This window comes from Plasmodium relictum (genome assembly GCF_900005765.1).
Source record: "Plasmodium relictum strain SGS1 genome assembly, chromosome: 12".
In the NCBI taxonomy this organism is placed as follows: Eukaryota; Apicomplexa; class Aconoidasida; order Haemosporida; family Plasmodiidae; genus Plasmodium; species Plasmodium relictum.
Window position 1 is genome coordinate 650,887 of NC_041690.1, and position 23,381 is coordinate 674,267.

Genomic DNA, 23,381 nt, shown 5'->3' on the forward strand with positions numbered 1-23,381 from the left:
ATTTAAATAAAAAGAATATTAGAAAAAAAAGCAAAAAAACAAAAAATAAAAATAATAAAAATTTATAATATAGATAAAAATTAAAAAAGAGAAATAAATAAGATAAAATAATAATTATAAAAATAATAATTAAAATTAATACATAAGAATAGAAATAATATTAAAAATAAAAACAAGAAAAAAAAGTAAATAGTAAAAGACTTGAAAACAACACAAATAAAAATTTAATGTTTAACGAAAATTTTACGTTTACAAAAATATATTTTTTTAAATAAAAGAAAAAAAAAATAAAAAAGCTTGTGCCCAAAAACAAAAAACGTGAAATATCTATAAAAGGTGAAAAATGAGAAAAAAAAAAAATACAAAAAACAACAAAAAAGGCAGTGATTATGCTTTAGTTGATGAATCAGATGAAAGTAAAAATGACGAAAGTGATATTGAAAATGAAAAAGAAGAGGAAGAGGAAGAAGAAGAAGAAGAAGAAGAAGAAGATGAAGATGAAGATGAAGATGAAGATGAAGAAGGAGACGATAATGAAGAAAAAGAGGAAGAAGAACAGGAAGAAGATGACGACGAAGATGATGAAGATGAAGAAGATGAAGAAGATGAAGAAGATGAAGATTATGAATTAAAAAATTACGGTATAGCTCTTGAGATGCCTAAAAGAAAAAACAGGGGAAAAAATATGAAAAAATTAATTGGTGAAGATTTAGAAAAGGATGAACAGTTTTGGAATGATAGTATGTGGGAAGAAGAAGAAATTGATGAAGAGTATGTAAACTCAGAAGGAGAAGAAGAATATAAAGACGTAACGGACTCTGATTTTGATGATGATGAAGAGGAAGAAGAAGAGGAAGATGAAAATAGAAATGAAAATGAATTTGATGAAGAGAAAAAAAAGAAAAAAAAAATATATTCCTATTTAGAAAAATTAAAAAAACAAAAAAAAAATAATATGCTAAAATATAACTATATGAAAAAAAGAAAGTTTAATGAAACAGAAAATAAAAATAATAATAAACTTGAAGAATGTGATGAGGAAATGAAATCAGAAGAGAATAAAAAAGATGAAAATTTGTATGACGAAAAAATGTTAAAAAAAAAAAAAAAAATGGAAAACATGTATTTAATGTTAAATAGATCTACGAGAGATACCACGAGACAAAAAACAGAGCAAATGCAGCAGCTTTCTGAATTAAGAAGAATAAAAAAAGAAAATCGTTTTAAAAAATTTTACGAAAGTAGAAAAAGAAAAAAATCTATGCAAAGAGAAATGACAAGAGAAGAAAGACTTGAAGAAGCAAAATTAACTGAGCAATTTAATATTCAATCACTACTACAATTACAAGCTTGGGAGGAAGAAAAAAAAAAATATATTGAAAATAAGAAAATTATATACCATAAACCTAAAAGTGTTTTTATTAGTTATTCTTATTCTAAAAATATAATTAATCCTTTAAGTGAAAATTTGAAATATAATTTAGATCTCTATTATCCTAATAAGGAAGGAGAAAATATAAATAATGTTTTAACAGAAAATACTATATCAGTTAATACGAACATATTAGAAAATGATATAAAAAATAACTGTGATATAAATAAAATGAATGAAAATATAAAAATAGATGATTCTTTAGAACAACCTATTCAAAGTAAAAACACGATTGACAAAGAACAAATGAATGAATCAAATATCCAAACTGCTAAATTAGAAGAACTAAGTAAAAAAGAAAATAATGAAAATGATAAAGTAATAATTGAAAATATTAATGAAAATATAAAAGTAGAAATGGAATTTTTTAATGAGAAAGATAATATAAAAAATGAAAATTTGAATGAAAACAAGAAAATAAATATTGAAAATTTAAATGAATGTGAAGATTTAAATATACAATATTTAAATAAAAATGATGAATTAAATTTTGATATTTTAAATAATGATAAAAAATGTGTAAATAAAAACTCTTCTAAGTTATCAAAAGAAAAAGAGAATAATATCTATATAGAGGAAAAACAACTTTACATTGTTACAGATTATAATGATTTAAAAATGTATAGTAATTATAATAATAATAAGGAAACATTAGAGAAAATAAAAAATAAAAATAATATTTGTGCAATAACAAATTTAGAAGGAAAATATTTTGATCCATTAACAAAAAAATATTATTATAATGCAGAGGCATTTAAAATTTTAAGATTTTTACATCATAAAAAAGTTTATGATGAAGTTAATAATCAGATTTGTCTTATTGTTAATCTTTTTAAAAGTAAATTAGACGAAATTGAAGGTAATGTTGAAAATACTACTTTTGATAATACTTTAAAATAGTTTTTATTTTAAATACATGTTTTCATACTGGCATACATTGTATTACTAATCTTTATTTTACAATTTATTTCTTATTTTATTTTTCTCCATATTTTTTTTGAAAAGTGTTGATAAAAGAAAAATAATAAAAAACACTACGCAATAAAAGTTATTTTTATCCTTTTTTTTCTTTTTTTTTTTTATTTTAAAATTATTTGTTTTTATTCCGTTTTGATTTCTCTTTATTATTTTAAAATGAACTTTTTTAGTAGAATAAATTATACTCTAAAAAAAAAAATTATTATAAATGGGATATACATAGTATGTTTATTATTTTTTTATAACTCTAAAAAGGAATACTATTGAACACAACAAACAATCAAAAATGATGTAACGATGTTGAAATAATTAAAATCAAAGAATAAAATTATATTAAAGATAAAACATAATTTGATAATAAGAAAAATATAGAATATATATATAGTTAATAATATTAATTCATTTATAAAAAATTTTATTCATTTCATTATACTTGCATTTTTTATTTAAAAAGGTAAATTCATATTCTTAAAAATAAAAAGGGGCTTTAATAATGTATACTTAAAGTAACTATAAAATTTATTTGAAAAAAATATATTGATAATGTTATGAGATAAATAATATCATACTAGTATTTATAATGTTAATATTACTCAATATATATTATCATTACTATTAATAGGACCACTATATTATTATTTTATTTCATTATTATTTTTTTTTAATATTTATTTCAATTTATTTATTTTTTTTTTTTTTTTTTTTTGTGCACCTGGTTGCCTATATCTCATTTTGTTCTAAAGTGTGTGAATACCTATAAGACATAATTTATTTTATTTTATTTTTTTTTTTTTTTTGCACTATTAAAATTTTGTTTTATGAATTATGAATAATATATAATTACTAATTAAAATTTAGAAATTACTTTGTTATGAGATCATTGATTATAAAAAAGATACAAAACTATATTTAAATTGTATTATGGATAATTTTTGAAAAGGTGAATATATATATTTTTTTCTATATATTAATTATTATCGATAAAAATTATTAGATATATATAAAAGTAAGATTATAATATATATAAAAACTTAATTTTGTATGAAAATTTAAAGAGCTAAAAAAAAAAAAAAATTGAAATAAATTAGAAACAAAATATTATTCTTTCAAGTTCATAATTAAAATTACAATAATCTATTTTATTATTTATTAAAATTTAAGGAAAGTGCATTTGAAATTATATTTTTTATTATTAGTGTAACTATTGTTCTATTTTTTTAATATTTTTAGAATTTCATAGAAAAAACATGACATATTTTAAAATTTTATATTTTAGATAATAAATGGTAACTTATATTATAAAAAATCAATCATATTTTTAAGGTTAGAATAAAATTTTTTTCTTAATTTTAAAAAAAAGTAAAACAGAACAAATCAACTGAAATTTTTTTTTTTTTTTGTAACAAGTAAAAATACAAATATTGTAAATGAAAATTTTATACATTTTTTAAATATATTCACCTAAATAAAATAAATATTTTAACATCTTTTATTTTCTTTTTCTTTTTTAATATTTTGTACCAGGAGCTAGAATATGTTAAAGTTCTACTTTCTAATTTTATTATGTGTTCGTTAGAAACCTAAAAATAAGAAAAAAAAAAGAAGCTTTAACTAAAATATAATATGAATTATATATATATATATAAATATATAATAAAAATTTAGAATTTCTATTAATAGATTTTATTTTTTATATATAGATAAGGAATTTATATATAGAAATATATATATTTATATATTTATGTTTATTTCTTTTTTTTCTTACACTCTTCTATATTTATTTTTAAAAATTTTTTATCTTATATATTTTTATTTTTATATTGTTTTGTATTGTTTAGAAGTATTTATAAATTAATTTTTTTTCCTATTAATTTTATTATATTATATTACTAATTTATGTAAAATATGTTGTCAAATAATTTTATTAGTCTTATTCTATTATATTTTATAAATTTTATATATATATATATATATTTAATGAAATAAAATTTTCTTTATTCTTTTCATAAACATATATTTGGTAGTTTTTTTTTTTTCACTATATATATATGTATATATATAAACTAATTTTATATTATCTTTTTTTTTAATATATATGAAACTTTATTTTTTTTTAGATTTTTTTAAAATATCCTTTATGCATTTTAAAAGAATTTTTTTTTGAAAAAAACATATTAAGAAGAAATGAAAATAAAATAAAAAATTATGTATATAGTAATAAATCAAATTATCGTCAGTTGGAAGAGAAGAAAAATATTTATGATATTGGAAATTTAAAAAATTTATTATATTTTCAGTCGAAATTGGATAAAACTATAAGAAAAAAAAATTTAGAAGCTAAAAAATTAAGAAAATTGCATAAAGCTGCTAAAAATGGAGATATTATTAATAACATATCTAATAATGAAGAAAAGGAGAACAATGAAGAAGATATAAAGGCTAATATAGAAAAAAAACAAAAGTATACAGATATAAAATATTTAGACAACAAAAAAAAAGAAGAAAAAAATATAAAAGAAAGTCAGATACATTATTCTGATAATGATAGAAATATAGAAAAGGATATTTCAAAAAATCATTTATCTTATTTGAAGAATGATACCATCCCATATGAAACAAATGAAAAGACTAATTTAAATTTAACTCAGAATGAGGAAACTTACAAGAATAAATTAGATGAAGAAATTAATAAGACTCAAGATGATAAATTTATAAAAAGACATGAATATTCCTATAGTGTTCCAGATTTAAAAAAAAATAAAAATATTAATAGTCATGAAGATACAAATTTTAGTAATATACTTCAGAATTTAGGTTTTTATAAACCTATAGAAGCACTAAAAAATTATTTTGGATATTTCAGAAAAAAAAATAATGAAAAGAATGAAACAAATGAAGAAAAGAATGAAGAAAATGAAAAAAAGAATGAAGAAAATGAAAAAATGAATGAAGCAAATGAAAAAAAGAGTGAAGAAAATGAAAAGAATAAAAAAGAGATAAAAAATGGTCAAACTTTAACTGGGGACAAAAACCATGGGAATACAAACAAAGTAAGTAACCAAAAAACAGAGAATGAAAATCTAAAAAACGAAAATGATAAAGTAGAGACTATAAAAAAGGAAAGTAAAATACAAATAGATAAAGAGGAAATAAAAAATGGAAAAGAGCAAATAAAAAACTTAAATGGAGAGAATAATGATGAAAATGACGAGATAAAATTATTGTCTGAAAGTAACAAAAAAAATAGAAAAAATGATATTCATGAGCATGTGTATAATATAATTGAAAAAAGTGCATCAAAAAAAAATTTTAATTTAAGAAGAAAAGATCTTAAAGAATTATTAGATGTTAATGAATTAGTTAAAAATATAAAATCGGTTTTAGGTATCAAATCAAATATACATGAAAAATTTGAACACGAAAAATTAATATTAAAAGATTGCAATTATGAATCATTTGGTCCTGAATTTTGTAGTGTTGATGAACAAGCAAAGGAAACATTGTGGGAATTTGAAAAAAAGAAAAACTCTGTCTTTTTGTTTATAATATTATTTACTTTGATCTTCAGTTTGGCTATCCAAAATATTGTTTATTTTATTGAAAAAAGCGTCAGAAATTCAAAAGACCAATTTAGAAAAGATCTTCTTAATACAGCATTTAGACAAATATCTTTAATAACAATAATTAATTTAACAATCTGGGGAATACTTCAATCAAATATTGCTGAAGCTTTAGATGAAATTATTTTTAATGATGTAAGAACATAAAATTTTCAATGAAAAGAAAAAATGAAAAGAAATTAATTGTAAATTTATATATATATGTACATTTTATTTTTAGATATTACCAAAAGAAAGAAATGTTGATAAAGTTCTTCATAATGTTGAGCCACTTTTAGAAATAATTTTTGAAAAAATTCTTTTTATTTCTATGAATTTTTTAGTATGGTAAATGAATAAACATTATATGCATATACAATATTTATAAAATAATATTAAAACTATATATTATCCTTATATTATTATTATTATTATTATTTTTTTTTTTAGTTATTCTATATTTATAATAAATATACATTTTGTAACAAGAAAAATATTAAAATGGTTTTCAGAAGCTGATAATTGTGATGTTTCAAATGTAGTAAAAGAAATGAAAGATTCCAAAAGAACATGTTTTTCTAATTTTTTTTTTTTTAAGAATGTAAGAAATTCTAAATATTTAGCCCACAGGTAAATTATACATATATGAAAAAAAGAAATGGTTTAATTTTTTTATATGATGATGCATATATATTTTTAAATCATATAAAATAAATTTTCATATTCTAATGATAGATATGATTTTTCTGAAAATGTTGATGCTATAAGTATTCCTGGTCTAGATCCCAATGGATATTACTACTATGAGTATATGAGAGCTTGTTTACTAAAATACAATGTCAAATTAATAAGAATTCCAAATGCCGTTATATTATTTTTAATATTTATATGTATTTCTTTAAGGTATACAATTAAGAAAATTAAAATTTTTCAAAATATATGTAACAAAAATATTATATTTTTTTTTTTTTCTTTCTAGACCATTTTTTAATATAAGATTAAAAGCAGAAGTTATTTTTTTAAATACTTTATCAGTTATTTGTATTTTGGGATTGATACTTTTATTTTTTTACGTAAAAAAGGAAAAACATATGTTTATGTAGATATATTAAATTATATATATATATGCATTATTTTATATATCATTATTATATTATCTATTAATTCCAAAAAATATAAACAATTTTTATTTTTAATAATTTTAATAGTTGTATAACATAGATAAAAAGTTATTACCAAAAGACATTTCAAAATATTTACTAAGTAGATATCATATTGAAACATCTGAACAAAGTAAAAAAGATATTATCCCTTTTTATAAATTAACAAAACAAAAAGTAAAAAGAAAATTATATATATATATATATATATATATAAATTTTAATAATTGAATAAATAATTTATTATAAAAATTCAAGTTAATTTTTTTTATAAAATTAATTTTTTTTTTTTTTTTAGTCTATATATCCCTCTACATTAAACTATTTTTTTTTTAAAACAACATTTCCAAACAAACATGAACAATTATTTTATTTTTGGGGAAATGGGCCACCTCTAATTAATTTTATTTTTCAAGTTAAAAGAAGAAATAATATATACAATAAAAACTTTCTAGTTTTTAAGAATAAAAAATTATGTTAAGAAAATAATTGTGAACTCATGTATTCATATATTTATTTATTTATTATTTATCTTCAGACATTGTGTTTTTGCTTTTTAATTATATTATCATGTTGGATATTCTTATTGAGAGTAGATAATATAACTTGGTTTCAATTATATAGTTATGGAAGTATTTCCATATGTTTATGTATTTTAGTTTTTTTCTATATCCTAAAACATATAATTTATTATAATATTATGATAAGCAAAACTGGTTATTTAATTGATACAAAATTATTAGAAAAAGTAAAAAAAAGAAGAAAAAATAATAACAAAATTTAATTACTTATGATAAATATATGTATATATTATGTTATCTTTTTTTTGTTTTTTAGGTATGGGAGTTTGAAAGATCAGACAACATAAAAAGAATATCAGAATTTATTGATGCTATAAAAATAAAGGTTAAAATTATTTTTCTTTATTTTTATATTCTTTCTATTTTCTATGTTTTCATTTTTTTTATTATTTATTTTATTTTATTTTATTTTTCTTAGTCTACTTTGCATGCTTTAAAAGAAGGAGGAGAAGTATTTTGGAGACAACTATTAATTAAATCAAATACAGTACCATCAAATATACAGGAAAAAATGTTTAGTATATGGGTAGGGTTAGATGAAGAAAATAGAGGTATTATTGATTCAGCAAAAATCTTAAAATTTTTGAAATCACAAGGAATTAATTTAACTTCAGAAAATGACATTAAGGTAATGTTTAAAAAAAAAAAAAAAATAAGAAAATATGAATACAGACAAATTTAAAAAAAAAAAAAAAAGAGGGATAAACAATTTTAAGCGTTTACTTTTTAATCATTTTTCAGGAATTCTTGGAAGTATTTGATAGAAATAATAAAAATGGATTAAATCAAGAAGAATTTTTTGTTCTTATTATTATAGTCAAACAAATATTAGTTGAACTATTAGATATTAATGCTGTTCAAGTAAAGAGAATATAGATTAAAATAAAGTTAAATTTTTTCTTTTTTTTTTTTACTTGTGTTATTTTTTATTTTAATTTATATTTTATAGTCATTATTTGAAGAAGTCTACGGTATCCCATGGAAATCTTTATCAGCTATTGATGTAAACAGTTTAAAAAAAATATTATCAGAAGTAAGAACTAAAATATTTTTTTTCATTTTTATACCTTTTTACATATTAGTTTTACATTTAATCGGTAACGTTCAAGTCGCTACAATTATTATATCTTATTTTGTAAATTTTAACTTTTTAGTTAAATTTGAAATGGCCACACGGAAAAGTAAGAAATTTGATTGACTTTGTTTGCGAAAATAAGAAAACAAAATATGTGAGTGCTGAATATTTTATTAAGCAATTGATAAATATTGAAGAAGTAACATTACAACCATTTCACGTAATAACTCTTAAAGAAAAAATATTTATAAATATTTTTATTCTATTGTTTAATTTAAAATTAAAAATAAAAAATGTGTTTGTATTATTATTTTTACCAAAATATATAAAAAAAAAGATATTTTAGTGAAATAATGTATATATATATATATATTTAATATATTATTTAAACGTAAAACTTTTCTTTTTTTAGTCTCCATCAGACACAAAATAAAAGTGATTAAATTGGGCTTTGGATTTTTTTTTTTTCCTTCCATCATTTTCTATATTGTTTTAAATTGACAAAAATATTGTAACAGTAGCTGGATATGTGTTCGGCAGTAGAAAAAAAATTATATAATTTTCTTTTTTATTGTATATAGAATAATAAAATTATATTAATGAAATTTTGCATTATTTTATTTATACTCCATTTCCTACTTTTTATTTTTTTAAATTCATTAAATATTTATATATATTTTTTATTTATAATTTCATTTTTAATGTTTTTTTTTTTTTTTTTTAATCTTTCGTTTTTCTGATTTATGTTTTTAATGTACAATTTTAGAAATTTACTCTTTTTTCTTTAATTTTTTTGTATTTTTTTTTTTTTTAAATTTAACTTTCATCATTTTAATTTATTTTGTTTTCTTTATTCATTTTTTTTTTTCATTTTTATACTTATTTATAAAATATTATGTATTTGAAAAATATATCTCTTTAATTTCTGTATTTCCAAATGAATTACTTAGTAAAAAGAGGTATTTTAATATTTTAGTAGAAAAAGAAAACTTTTTTTTTTTGTGAAAAAAAGTAAAAGTTTTTTATATTTTGAAGATTACATCTTTTACATATATGGATAAATATGAGAAAATATATAGATGCATCTTATAAATGTGTTTTTTAATGTAGAAATAAAAAAGAAAAACAACAGTTTCAAATATATATATATATATATTTTTTTTATAAAGTCAAGAAAATATGTATAAAGGAATGGTTTTGAAAAATGGTTTTGTATGAATCGTATATAGCCTTAAATAAACATATAAAAAAAGAAGACGTGAAGAATTTAATGAAAAATTTTAATTTTATAGTAAATAAATATAATGGTAATATAATAAATATAAATGATTTAGGTTGGAGAAAATTTGCCTTTTGTATAAAAAAGCCGAAAGTAGGTACATTCCATTTTGCTAGATTTTATTGTATTACATTTTATTCTAATAGTAAGAGCATTAAAGATTTAAATGAATTTTTTCATAGTAATACTTTTATTTTAAGATTTTTAAATGTTAAAATGAAATATAGATCAAATTTTTTGGTTGCACCTTTTTCTCATATAAATGAGTAGGAATTTATAACGCAAATATATTAAAAAAAAAAAAAAAAAAATTTAAGTGGAATGCCTTTTTTTTTTTCATATTATTCTATTCTATTAACTTTTTTTTTTTTTTTTACTATTTTTTTTCTTAAAAAGACTAAAAATAAAAAATTATGTTATTTTTTTAAATATATATATATTTTAATAAAAAATACATAAATTTTACATTGCAACTATATATTATAATGAAATAATAAAAACATTATATTTTAAATCAATTAGATGGTATAGAGTATTAATTCAAAAGAAAAAAAGAACCTAAAATATTTTACATAAAAATTAGACGAATCAAATTTTACTAATATAATTTTTCTAATAAAATTATACTAATTCCTTTATTTAAATCGGAAGAAATGATCCACCTAATATATATGTTTTTAATAATTAATATTTTAATTATATTTCATATGAATTAATAGATAGAAAAAAATTGGGTTTTTAAATTTTCTTTAATAATTTGTATTGACAAAAAAAAAAAAAAAAAAAAAATAGAATTTATACAACCCATTTTTTTTTTGCATTTTCCCTTTTAGTTTTCTTTTTTTATGTCAACTTTTTTATTAGAATCGTTTGGTGTGTTTTCTTCATCATTCAATTTTTTTTTTCTAGATTTTTTACTGTTTTTTTTTTTTAAAAGCTCATAAATATCAATACACATATCTAATGTTTCACCTATTTGCTTGGTTGTATTTTCATCATCAAAAGTGTTTCTTAAATCTAGATGATCTTTATATTTGATATGAAGTTCATCAATTTTATTTTTTAATTTTTGAAAAAGAATTTGATTATTATTAGTAATGAATTCTAAAATAAATTTATCTGCATTAACAATATTAAAATAAGTTTTTATATTATTTACAAAACAGTACAACGCTATTTGAGAGGGAGTATATGTAAATGTGATAAAAAAATTTTCAATAACTTTCAAACAATCATTTGATGTGCTAATATAAATTTTATCACATATAGTTTCAAAAGAATTATTTAATTCATTATCTTTATTTATATATTTTTTAATATAATTTAAAAATTTATTTTTTAAGTAATAAATACATTCTTTAGTATATAAGAAATTCAACTCAAAATTTAAGGATGAGCAAACAATATTTTCATGCTCTAATACTTTATCTAAATTTATATCAATATCACTAAAAAATTCATTTATTTTATACAGTTTTCCATATCCTTCTAATTTTATTGCTAATATAATACAAGTAAAAATTAAAATACGAGGATCATATACTAATATTATTTCTTTTAAATAAAATCTGTTATATAATAAAATAGCACATTCCACTATTTGAGCTTTTAACATCTTTATTTCACAAAAATGAGTTAGTTGATAACAAAAATATAACTTCGTTTTTTCTATGTCATTATATTTAGGTATACTAATTTTATAATTTTTAAATTTTTCTTTAAAATCATTATATTTTTTTAAACATACATCATTTATTTCTTTTTCATTTTTGAAAAACCATTTCTTAATATGTGATGTATCTTCTGGGTAATTCATATTTTTATTAATATATTAAGTAAAAAAAAAAAAAAAAGCTCTTAAAAACATAATGATATATATTTTCTTAAAATTTAAAAATAAAATATATGTTTTATATAAATTTTATATTTTATATGGAAAAATTAAAAAAAAAAAATAATAAATGTTTGACTATTTTTTTTTTTTTTCTTATAATTTTAATTAAAGAAATATAATTTCTTTTTTTTTTTATTAAGTTCATATTCATCATTTATATTTTATATATATAAAATATTAATTTCAAAAGTGAAGAAATTACTTCATCATTTAGTAACAAAAATTAAAAGATAAAATAAAAATATTACAGGAATACATAAATTCAAATTTTACTAAAAAACAAGGTGACTAAAAGGATTCCTAATTAATAACCCAAAATTTTTCTTAGTTTTTCTTTTATTGTTTTTCTTGTTAATTTTTTTTTTTTTCACTTATAATTACCTTAAAAAATTAAGATAAAGCATAATTTTTCATATATGTTTTTATATAAATTTTTTTCTTTTACAACTTTACTTTCTATAAAAGTAAAATAAATAATTTAAAAAAATATTACCAGAAGAAAGTAGAATATAGAATTAATACAAAAATTCAGACTTAATTTGACATTTTTAAGAATACTATTTTTTTTTTTCAAAATGATTATAAAAAAACAAAAAAAAAACTTGATACGTTTTACATGGTTAGCTTTAGTAATAATACCCAGTTTCTATTTTAAAAGCTTAGTTTTTGATGTAATACAGAATATTTATTTTATATTAATAATTAATAATAAAAAACATTTTATATAAAAATGCAAATTAAAAATAATAAGATTTATATTTTATATTAATAATATACACATTTATTTTTTTTTTTAAATATGGAAAATATATCTTGTTTAATATTTTTAATTTGGTTTTATTATTTCACATTTAATTTATTTCATTCTATTTTTTAATTAATTTTTTTTTAATTTTTTTTTTTTTAGAATTTTTTAAGTCTCAAATTTGATAAGTATAAAAAAAAGATATATAGCATAAATTCTATCAATAAAACTTTACCAAAAAATAATATTGAAGAAATAAATAATTATTTACATTATAATAATTTTCATTAGAATAATTTAATAAACTTTTAAATTACAATGGGCAAATTAATTAAAAACAAAAAAAAATATATTGTTAAAAATATAGATAAAAATATTTGAAATATACAGAAAATTTGTATTATCTAAACTTATCCTAAAAAAAAAGAGTGCGATAAAAGGAAGAAGAAAAATTAAAATATAAAAAGTAATAAAAATGCTTATTTATATAAGAATTGTTATTTTTTTATTTTAATTTTATTTAATTATTTGTTTTATTCTTTTTTTTTTTTTTTAAACTAGTAAATTTAAATATCTTTAGAAATTAATGATACATAATATTATTTAAAAAAATGAAGATGGAAAATTTCCTATGACCATATATTCCTATTAATTAGTAATTATTTGTTTTCATATTTTTTTAATATATATTTTTATTTCTTTTCTAATTAAATTATGAATAGTATTATATAAAATGATAAGAAAACTGTTGTATATATTAATAATAAGAAAATATATTTTTTTTTTTAAAATAATATGTAAAAGTATAGTTAAATACTGATAAAAAAGAATAAAAAAAGAATAAAAAAGGACATTGTAATGCTTTTTTTTTTATTTACTATGCAAATAATATAATATGTAGAACTTATTTTTTCATATTTAAATATTAACTATTAAATATTAAATATGTTGTCTTAATTTATTATAGCATTTTATTTGCTTTAATTTTTCTTATAGTGAATTTAAAAATAAGAGGAGATTTTCCAAATTTAAAAAATAAGTAAAATAAAATGTTTAAGTATGAATTATGATTTATGAAATAAGAATATTAAATAAGCTTATATATATAAAAGAAAAAGTTTTTGTCTTATAATTGAAAAAATAAATTAATAACTACAATTAAAAATCATTTTCAAAAGAAATATAAACTTAATGTAACTATCTTCTCTTTTGGTGAAATATCTAGATAAATTAATATACAATCTTTTTAATAGAAAATTTTTAATTTTTTCATTACATTCAATATCAAGTGAAAAAGAATTTAGATTGTTAACGAATCGATTATTAAAAGAATAATTGAATTTTTTATTATCATTTATATTTAATAATAATTAAGCAATTAAATATATTTCTTATTTAGTTAAGAAAAAAAAAAAAAAATTAAATATAATAAAATAAATTATATATATATATACACCTTCATGTACTAGAATATAAAAATACCTTCCATATTTTCCTAAAGTTCCTTTATACTTTTGTTGTACTAAAATTAAATTTTTAATCATATATATGAATAATTTTTCTTGCAATTTTTTTAAAGATATTAAGAAAAGTTTAATTTATAAATATAAAAGAAAAAATAAAGAAAAAAAGATTAAATATATGAAAAACTAAACAAAATTTCTTTTTTTTTTTTTAAGCTACTACATTTATTATAGAAAAATATTTTTTGAATTATTTATATTTTTTTATAAGTGCTTAAAAATTTATTAATAATAAAATTGTTTGCTCTAAAATTTTTATATTTTTATTTTATGCATATATATATATATATATTTTTCTAAAAAGTTAACAGAACCATAGATATTATTAAAATAAATGGAAATGATATATAAGTAAAACAACATATTTTATAAAATTTTTATATTTATTAAATATCATGAAATAGTAATAAGGGAAATAGGGTTATAAAAAAAAAAAAAAAAATTATTTGTTATGAATAATTCTTTCTATATTAGGAGTTACAACTATTTTATGATCACAGTTACCTAAAAATATAAATTCTGAATTTTCTCTTATATAACAGCCAATTTCTTGAGAAAAAGTACATGCTGATCCTTCATTAACATCAAATAATATGTCATTAATTTTCATTTTTATTTTTTTGTTTTTATAAATTATTAATTTTGCAAATTTTCCATTAGGTAATGTGTTTATATTGCTAAGTTCATATGAATATTTTTTTGACTTATTAAATTTTTTTTTTTCTTTTTTTTGTTTACTTTCATTTATTTCTTCTTTCTCTTTTATTTGTTCTTCATCACTTTCCTCTTTTTGTTTAATAGCAGGTAGCATATTTGGTAATTGAATATAAAAAAAAAAAGATTCTTTATTTAAAAGCATTTTTCTTATTTTCTTCTGTTTTTCATTATTAGTGAAAAATGGTAAAGTTAATGGTAAAAAGTGAGCATTAGGTGAAGCACATTTTTTATTATAGAAAATATTTTTACTTATATTATTTAGTTCATATATATTGATAGATGTTTTTTTTTTTTTTTCTATATTTTCATTATTGTCGCTTATCTTTTCTAAGTTTAGTAAGTTAATTTGGTTATTTAAAGATATATCTATGTTTTGAGAAGAAAATGCTTTATTAATTTTATTGTTAAAATTTTCTTTTTTTGTCTCCTTTTGTAAGTCTAGGCTGATAGTTTTTTTTATTAATTCTTGAATATTCTTATTATTTAAAGTTTCTAATTTATCCACTTCATCATTTTTTGACTTATTTTCGTTTTTTAAATTATCTATATTTGGAACAAATTTTTTTAAAGCTATATTTTTATTATTATTAATACCATTTTTTAATAAACTCGACTTACGTAAAGTGTTACTGATACTTCTTCTCAAGCTGTACTCATCATGTTTATATCTTTTATCCATTATTAGTTAATTTTTAATAATGTAGAATATTTTTGCTAATATACATGTATATATATTATATCCTTATTGTACTTAAATACTAAAATAATGGGAATAATAATTTTATGTAAACATTTTTCTTACTTTTTTTTTTAATATTTCATAAAGATAAGAATATTTAAAAAATTGAATTTTTGCTTGTTCTTCCAATAATATATATATATATATATTATAAATATATTTTTTTTTTCTTCATTTTTAATTTGAAAAAAAAAAAAAAATGAAATAAAATGTTTGTATTTCTTATTATATATACTATATAAAATATTTAAATTAAAAAATTTGAATGAAATAATTTATTCATATGTATGTAATACTTAAAAATTTTATGAATATATCAAAAAAAAAAAAAAAAATATTACATTGATGTGAAAATTAAAAATATCATAAAATTGCAGTTACAACTAAAATTCAAACTAAAATTATATTTAATATTAAAATAAAAATAAAAATAAAATAAAAATTTTTTTGTACTTATGAAAATTTTATGATTTTAATACAAATAGATAAAAAAAAATTTTATTACCTTTTTTTTTTTTTCGAGTTTTCATTTTAATGAAATATATTTTACTATATCGATATATATATATATATATTTTTAAAAGGTTATCTTGTATGTACGTTTTTTTTTTTTTTTAAGCATTTACTTTGTTTTGGTGAACAAACACATTTTCAAGTATTACTCTTTTTGATAATTCTTGCGTTTCGTTTGGTGGAAAAATGTAAATATTTGAAAAAAAATTAGATGGTTTTGCTTTACTGACATCAATAGAATAAGGACAAATAAATAATTTTTTATGTATTTCTTTAACATAAGACTTTTCATTAGTATACGATGGAAACAAAAAAATATCTGGTAATCTATTAGGATGAAATAGCAAATTATTAAATTTCGTTGTTTCAATATTATATTCAGAGGGATATGATGGAAAAAAAGAAAGTTGTCTTAAAATTTGTTCAAATAAATAAAATAATTTCATTTCACTGGGTCTACACAATAAGTTTTTACTTATATTATATACTATATCGCAAGATGTTAAAGCAATTTTTATTTCATTTATATAAATATAAGAAGGATTAGACAAAAAATGTACATTAGATAAATTATTACTTTTTTCATAAAAAAAAGGTGGTTGAGGTAATGGATAAATATTTATAGAATCATATATAGATGGAATAATAAAAAAATGAGTTTTTTCTAAATGCTCATTTTTTGCAATTTTTGTAATTTTTTTAAAAATATTATCATAAATAACATTAATATCTCCAATTTTTTGAATTGTTTCACTGAAATTACGAATAAATAAAAAGGGGCCAAAAATTAAAACTACATGAGGTGATTTTTCATTTACGATTTTTAAAAAATTGTTTAAATGGTCATTATAATCATTATCGTTATAAATATATCCATTGCAAATCATTATGTGTATGTTATCATTATTATATAATTGTAATATATCATCATGTGATTTACTATCTTCTTCTATTTCATTACAATTAAAATATTTTAATAAAAATTCTTTATCTATTTTTACATTCAAATGAGTTGGTAATCCAGCATATATGTTACTAACATAATATTTTATACTATATTGATTAATTTCTTTTTTTCCTTTTACAGCTAGGATTTGTCCTAAGAAAAAAAATAAATTTTTCATACCATTTAAATTTAATAATTGAGCTTTATCTCCATTATTCCATTTCATATTTCCTTCTAAAATAATGTTTGATTCACTTATGTTGATTTCATTATCTGTATAAATTCTACCAAAAATATAGCAATCTTCTTCATTCATGTTTAATATAGGACTTATTTCTATATTTAAATTTAACTTTTCAGAATACTTTAAAAATAATTCCAAAAATAAAGTTATTTTTTTATTTATACATTCAGATATAACATTTGTATCTAAACCTAAAAATTGATAATTTTCATTTATTGTATTTACATAGTTTATATACCATTGATATTTATTATTACAATTTATTCCATCTTTTCCCGCTAATTCAGTATTGTATTGTTTTACATATTCATACTCGTATATCATATTATCTTTTAGTAAGTTCCCATTTTTTAATAATATTTTATTATAATCCTCTAAATAATCTTCAAACAATTTGTGAAAATTATTTTTATGCTTATTTCTTTCAATAAAATCAAAAACATCTTTTAATTCATCACTTATACTGTTATCTGTGTAATATGTTTCTAAAAAATGTTTTATATCAGCTTGTTTTATATCCTTCATTTTTATAATTTTAACTTAAAAGAATATCAAAAATATTTAATATATATAATTATGTATGCATATAATACTAAATACAAAATATTTATAGAAAAAAGAGTTATATATATTATTCCTGAAAAGAAAATAAAAAAAAAGTGTATATTTATTTTTCTTTTCCTTTTTTTCTATTATTTTATTATATTCTCTCCTTTTCTGCTATATTTTTTTTTTTTTTTTCTTTTTTTTTTTTTTTCATTTGATTTAATTATTTTTATTTTATTTTACTTTATTTTATTTTATTATTATTTTTTTTTTTTTATTATATATTAATTTTTATCACTTAATTTTACAGTTTTTTTTTTTATATGTTGGCATCTATTTTTCTATTTTTTATCCATTTTTAATTTTTAATTAATAGAATCTTATTATAAAAAACAACAAACATATATATAAATATTTTAAAAGATGTGTAAAAATTAAATATTCACATATATAAACATTTGCGAATAAATATTATGATTTATTTTTATTAATTATATTTCAATATGTTAGACAGAAGAATCATTAAAGCAGAAATAATTATTTATTTAAGAAAAAAACAACAGAAAATTATATTTATAAAGTAATTTTAATAAAATAATGGCAAAAAAAAAAAAAAAAAAAAAGACAAAATATTTAAATAATTTTGAAAAAACTAAATTCTTTCCTTATGAAGATATATGGAGTTTTAATAGTGATAAATTAATGATCTTAAGTAAAAATATTAATTTTAAAAAATACAAAATTTAATAATAAAAAAACAATAAATTAATAATTTGGTACATTTATCTAATTAAATAGAAAAAACAAAAATTTTTTATTATTTTTATCATTCATTATAAAAGTTGAGTAATTAAGCCCTATAAAATTGTTTAAACATATTTCAAAAATAAGTACTAATATTTATTCTATACTTAAATGATATTATATTTTTATGTATGTAATAATATTATAGTGGTATCTTCGTGTATATAATATTTATAGCTTCAATTAATGACTGTAAATTCTTTTAAAGAAGTTACGTTTAGAAAAATAATAATTATTTCTAATAGAACTAGTATTAAAAATACTATTATTTTTATAGTTTCTATAAATTTATTAACTATTTTAAAATTTTCATTCTATATTTTTTAAACACATCATTTTTTTATTAGTTAAATTACAAGTGTAAATAATTTTTCTCTATATACCTTTTCGTTTTTCATAAACTATTTGGATAATATTTATTTGTTGTTTCTTTTAAATTATTTTATATTTGTATTTGATATTTTTGTAAAAAATTTTAATAAAAAAGAAATAATTTCTTGAAAAATACTTTTTAATATGCGAATTAAAATCTTTGTAGAACACATTAAAAAATTTCAATAATTTAAAAAAGTATATACACATTTTTAAGTTATTTAAGTAATTTTATAGGAATATACATTTTGAATTTACAAAAAAAAAAGGAAAAACATATATTTTGTTATCAGCACACTTCTTACTTGTTAATATTCACCGAATAAATGAAGTAGATAAAGATAGAGTATCTTAAGAATAGTAATTAAAAGTGAAGAAATGAATATAAATAATATAAAAATTTTAATTTATAAAAATGTAAATTATTAAAATAAATATTTTAATTCACAAAAAAATAAAAATAAAAAATTACTTTAAAAAAAATCAAAGAACGAATTATTTCCTGTGCTATTTAAAATTATTTCTTACTTTTTTGTTTCATAAAATACTTTTACTTTTTTTAAGAACTTTATTATTTAATATATTATGAAAAATTATGAATTTTTTAAAAAAATATATGATATTAAAGCATATGGTTCATTTTATTAACTACTTATAAGTTTATTTTTATTTTTTTTTCTAATGTAATTTATGTGAAATAAAAAAAAAAGAAGTAATTACAAAAAAAGAAGACACTTCATAAAAATAGGAAATATTAGGTTATTTAAACATATTTCTCTATATGCATTTTTTTATTTTTCAAATAATGTTTAAGTGAAACATTTGGAAAGCTATATAAAAACATATATAATTTCAATTTATGTAATTTAATAATAATAATAAAAAACCTACTGAAAAAGAAAACGAAATAATATATTTTTTCAATTATTAAGTGTATGTATTCTTATATGTTTTTATTTATAGCATTATTATATTTTTTGAATTTTTAATAAAGAATAGTAATATATGTTTCTTTTTAAATTAAATACTAAATAGGGGAAGTGTAGTGAAAGAATCTAAAATTTGTCTAATTCTAAAAATGCTATAAATCCTTTAATAAATAAAAACATAACTGTTAGGTGTATCAAATATATTAAAACACAGAAGTATCATATTTTATAGGTATCCTAGAAGTTGTAATATATATATATATATAATGAAAAATAACTATATTCAATTTTTACTATGAATAAATGAATCTTTAAAAAAAAAAAAAAAAAAATTATTCTTATGTATTTTAGATTAAAATAAAAAACTTATGAGGAAAAATGATATTTATCTTACAATTTAAAATTGGTTCATATAAAAAATATAAACTTATCTATTTTTATCTGCAATTATATATATAATATATTAATGATTTTTTTTAAGACAATATAAGAATCAAAGAATATTACGAATAGAAAGTCTAAAACACTTAAATGTTGATTAGAGGAAGTTAAATTCCATATCATTAAAATAATAATTTGATAATGTAAAAAAAAAAAAAAAAGAGTGAATTATAAGTTGAATTTTATAAATATATTGCATCAAAAATTTTTTAAAAAGGATATTTTAAATTTAAAAAGTAAAATCTTATGCCAATTATTTTTTTTATATAGTTATATTTTAGATATATTAATATATTATTTAAAATCACAAAGAATGAAAAAAGAAAAGAATTAAATAGAGTAAAAACATAAATATATAAATTAGAGAATCTATTAACAAAAAAAAAAAAAAAAAAATTAAATTCTATATAAAGATATTTTTATTTCTTTTATATAATATTTTTTTTCATAGAAGTAATCTTTAAAACTTAAAAAAATAGAGTAAATAAGAAATATGAATTTATTCAAAAGTTCATCAGTTAAATATGTATGTAAAAAAAATTTCGAAAAATATGTTTAAAGGAATTTATTATAGATTAAATTTAACAAATGCAACTTAGAAGAATAGATATATATAATTTTAATAAAATAGTATACGATAAAATAAAAACCATTCAATTAGATCTATGTAATAGATTAAAACATAAAAATACACATGTTAAAAAATATATTTTTTGATTATATACATTAATTTAGAATTTTTGTCTTTTTATTAACCTTTTTTTGTTTTTTTTTTCTTTTTTTCTTTTTTGTCTAACTTAAAAAATAATAATTTTGGAAAATTGAAAATACATTATTTATAATATAAATATTAGAAAATTATTATTATTGAAAATAGCTTATGTAGGAATATATTGTGATTCATTTATGGCGTTTTATTATAATTTATTTTTTTTATTTTTTGTTTTTTAACTATAAATTATTAGTTCCTTCAATGAAATATTTAACTCTCAGAAATATTAAATATATATATATTATTTATGCTTCCTTGTACATATAAATAGAATTTTTATTCTCTTATATATTTTTTATATCATATTTTAATTTGAAAAGTTCGTCTCTAAATTCGACAAATGAACTTATTAAAGCGGATAATGTTATTTGTTCGCTTGCTCCAGATGAACACCTTTCTTCAATTTCTCCTAAATTTTTAAGCAAAAGGCAAAAAGCAGAGTCTGGAAAATCATAAGTTATTACCATATCATATAAACATTTCATAATATCTTTTATTGAATAGCCTTTATTGTATTGCAATTTACTAACGAATTCATAAGATTCTTTTATGCTACTTTTAGTAAAGTGCTCTAAAATTTGTTTTATTTCATTAGGTAATGGAATATCTAAAGTTGATAAAATAATATTTTCATCAATCGTTAAATTTTTATGACTTAATGATACCACTTGCAAGCAATTTAAAATTCTTCTCATATCCCCATGTCCAACACGAATAAGACTTTCTAATCCTTCCTTCGTAACATTAACGTTTTCTGATTTAGCAATATCTAAAGCTTTGTTCATCATATATTCTTTTTTCAGAGGAGAAAATCTGAATGCAGTACATCTTGATTGAATAGCAGGAGTTATTTTATTAACATAATTACACAATAAACAAAAACGAACATTTTTAGCATAATTTTCCATAATCCTTCTCATTGCATTTTGAGCTGGAAATGTCATATGATCAGCTTCATCTAAAATAATTAATTTTAATGTTGTTTTCTCACAAGTATTATAATGATTTTTTGATTCAGCAAATGTCTTTATTTGATCTCTAATAACATTTATACCTCTATCATCAGAAGCATTTAACTCTAAAACAAAAGAACTTCTTGAATCTCCATATAATTCTTTACACACAGCTAAAATAGTTGATGTTTTTCCCGTTCCTGGTGGTCCATGTAAAAGTAAATGGGGCAATTCTCCCTTTTGAACAAACTTTCTTATTGTTGATATGACTTGTTCATGTGAAATTATGTCACTCAATACATTTGGTCTATATTTTTCTACCTGAATAACAAGAAAAAAAAAAAAAATAAGTAAAATAAATAAAGATAAAGAAGTTGCATTTAAAAATATAAAAAATGCCGTTTAAGTTTAATTAATATATATGTTCATAAAAAAAAATAATTAATGTTTGTAATATTATAAAAAATTAAACATAAAATATATATAAAGATATATGAAAAAAAGACATAAATTTAATAAAAATAAATATTTAGTTTCTGTAAATATAGATAAATAGATGTACCCAATATTTGTGTAAATATATATATAGGCATAGAAAATTATATAATTAAAATAAATAAAAAAATTAATAAACTTAAGGATGTGAAATTTTTCTTCTAGTTCCTAATTTTATATTTCATTAAAAATTAAGAACATAATATAATTTTATATACAATAGTAAAAAAAAAAAAAAAAGATAAAATAACTTATATAATAAAAATATGAAACATTGCTTATAAATAAATAGTTATTATCTATATATATATCTTTGTTAAAATTCTAGAATGATAAAAAAAAAAAAAAAATTAAAAATTATTGCAATAAAAATACGAAATAATTCAAAAATAAAATTGAAAATGTATTATTATCTTATTCTTTTATATATTTCAAAACTAATAATTTTTTTTTTTTCTATCATTTTGAACATTTTTCAGTATTTGAGATACTCCTTTCATAACATATATAATAGATCCATTTTATTTTCCAAATAAAAGTTAAAAAATGATTTAAAAAAAAAATGAAAAAAAGGAAAAGCATTAAATAAATAAAATTAATAAATTTATGTAATTCTTTAAAATAGTATTAATATAAAAAAAAAA

At 17.3% G+C, this 23,381-nt stretch overlaps 8 protein-coding genes and 1 pseudogene across 8 annotated transcripts, besides 1 other annotated feature; 4 read left to right on the forward strand and 5 right to left on the reverse strand.

The window, feature by feature from the left end:
* Positions 1-343: 343 nt before the first annotated feature.
* On the forward strand, positions 344-2,332 carry PRELSG_1216800 (YL1 nuclear protein, putative; the record flags this gene model as incomplete). The annotated part of the gene is made up of 1 exon (XM_028677947.1): positions 344-2,332. The coding sequence occupies one exon, from the start codon at positions 344-346 to the stop codon at positions 2,330-2,332; it is 1,989 nt and encodes a 662-aa protein (XP_028534285.1).
* A 1,612-nt stretch (positions 2,333-3,944) lies between these two features.
* PRELSG_1216900 (conserved Plasmodium protein, unknown function) lies at positions 3,945-9,258 on the forward strand (the record flags this gene model as incomplete). The annotated part of the gene is made up of 15 exons (XM_028677948.1): positions 3,945-3,977; positions 4,528-6,165; positions 6,251-6,357; positions 6,460-6,639; positions 6,745-6,912; positions 6,989-7,082; positions 7,218-7,346; positions 7,468-7,584; positions 7,708-7,917; positions 8,007-8,075; positions 8,169-8,378; positions 8,492-8,611; positions 8,700-8,783; positions 8,905-9,045; positions 9,238-9,258. The coding sequence occupies 15 exons, from the start codon at positions 3,945-3,947 to the stop codon at positions 9,256-9,258; spliced, it is 3,321 nt and encodes a 1,106-aa protein (XP_028534286.1).
* A 771-nt stretch (positions 9,259-10,029) lies between these two features.
* Positions 10,030-10,374, forward strand: PRELSG_1217000 (mitochondrial ribosomal protein S6-2 precursor, putative; the record flags this gene model as incomplete). Its single annotated transcript, XM_028677949.1, has 1 exon — positions 10,030-10,374. One exon carries the CDS (start codon positions 10,030-10,032, stop codon positions 10,372-10,374), a length of 345 nt encoding a protein of 114 aa, XP_028534287.1.
* A 559-nt stretch (positions 10,375-10,933) lies between these two features.
* CYC1 (cyclin homologue, putative) lies at positions 10,934-11,920 on the reverse strand (the record flags this gene model as incomplete). Its single annotated transcript, XM_028677950.1, has 1 exon — positions 10,934-11,920. The coding sequence occupies one exon, from the start codon at positions 11,918-11,920 to the stop codon at positions 10,934-10,936; it is 987 nt and encodes a 328-aa protein (XP_028534288.1).
* Positions 11,921-12,573: 653 nt separating this feature from the next.
* PRELSG_1217200 (conserved Plasmodium protein, unknown function) lies at positions 12,574-13,034 on the forward strand (the record flags this gene model as incomplete). Its single annotated transcript, XM_028677951.1, has 2 exons — positions 12,574-12,669; positions 12,906-13,034. The coding sequence occupies 2 exons, from the start codon at positions 12,574-12,576 to the stop codon at positions 13,032-13,034; spliced, it is 225 nt and encodes a 74-aa protein (XP_028534289.1).
* An 881-nt stretch (positions 13,035-13,915) lies between these two features.
* PRELSG_1217300 lies at positions 13,916-14,305 on the reverse strand (annotated as a pseudogene).
* Positions 13,916-14,305: a sequence feature (fam-a protein, pseudogene).
* A 403-nt stretch (positions 14,306-14,708) lies between these two features.
* On the reverse strand, positions 14,709-15,662 carry PRELSG_1217400 (DNA-directed RNA polymerase III subunit RPC4, putative; the record flags this gene model as incomplete). The annotated part of the gene is made up of 1 exon (XM_028677952.1): positions 14,709-15,662. One exon carries the CDS (start codon positions 15,660-15,662, stop codon positions 14,709-14,711), a length of 954 nt encoding a protein of 317 aa, XP_028534290.1.
* Positions 15,663-16,336: 674 nt separating this feature from the next.
* PRELSG_1217500 (DNA polymerase alpha subunit, putative) lies at positions 16,337-17,950 on the reverse strand (the record flags this gene model as incomplete). Its single annotated transcript, XM_028677953.1, has 1 exon — positions 16,337-17,950. One exon carries the CDS (start codon positions 17,948-17,950, stop codon positions 16,337-16,339), a length of 1,614 nt encoding a protein of 537 aa, XP_028534291.1.
* A 3,623-nt stretch (positions 17,951-21,573) lies between these two features.
* Positions 21,574-23,237, reverse strand: RFC3 (replication factor C3, putative; the record flags this gene model as incomplete). Its single annotated transcript, XM_028677954.1, has 2 exons — positions 21,574-22,563; positions 23,208-23,237. 2 exons carry the CDS (start codon positions 23,235-23,237, stop codon positions 21,574-21,576), a joined length of 1,020 nt encoding a protein of 339 aa, XP_028534292.1.
* Positions 23,238-23,381: the final 144 nt, after the last annotated feature.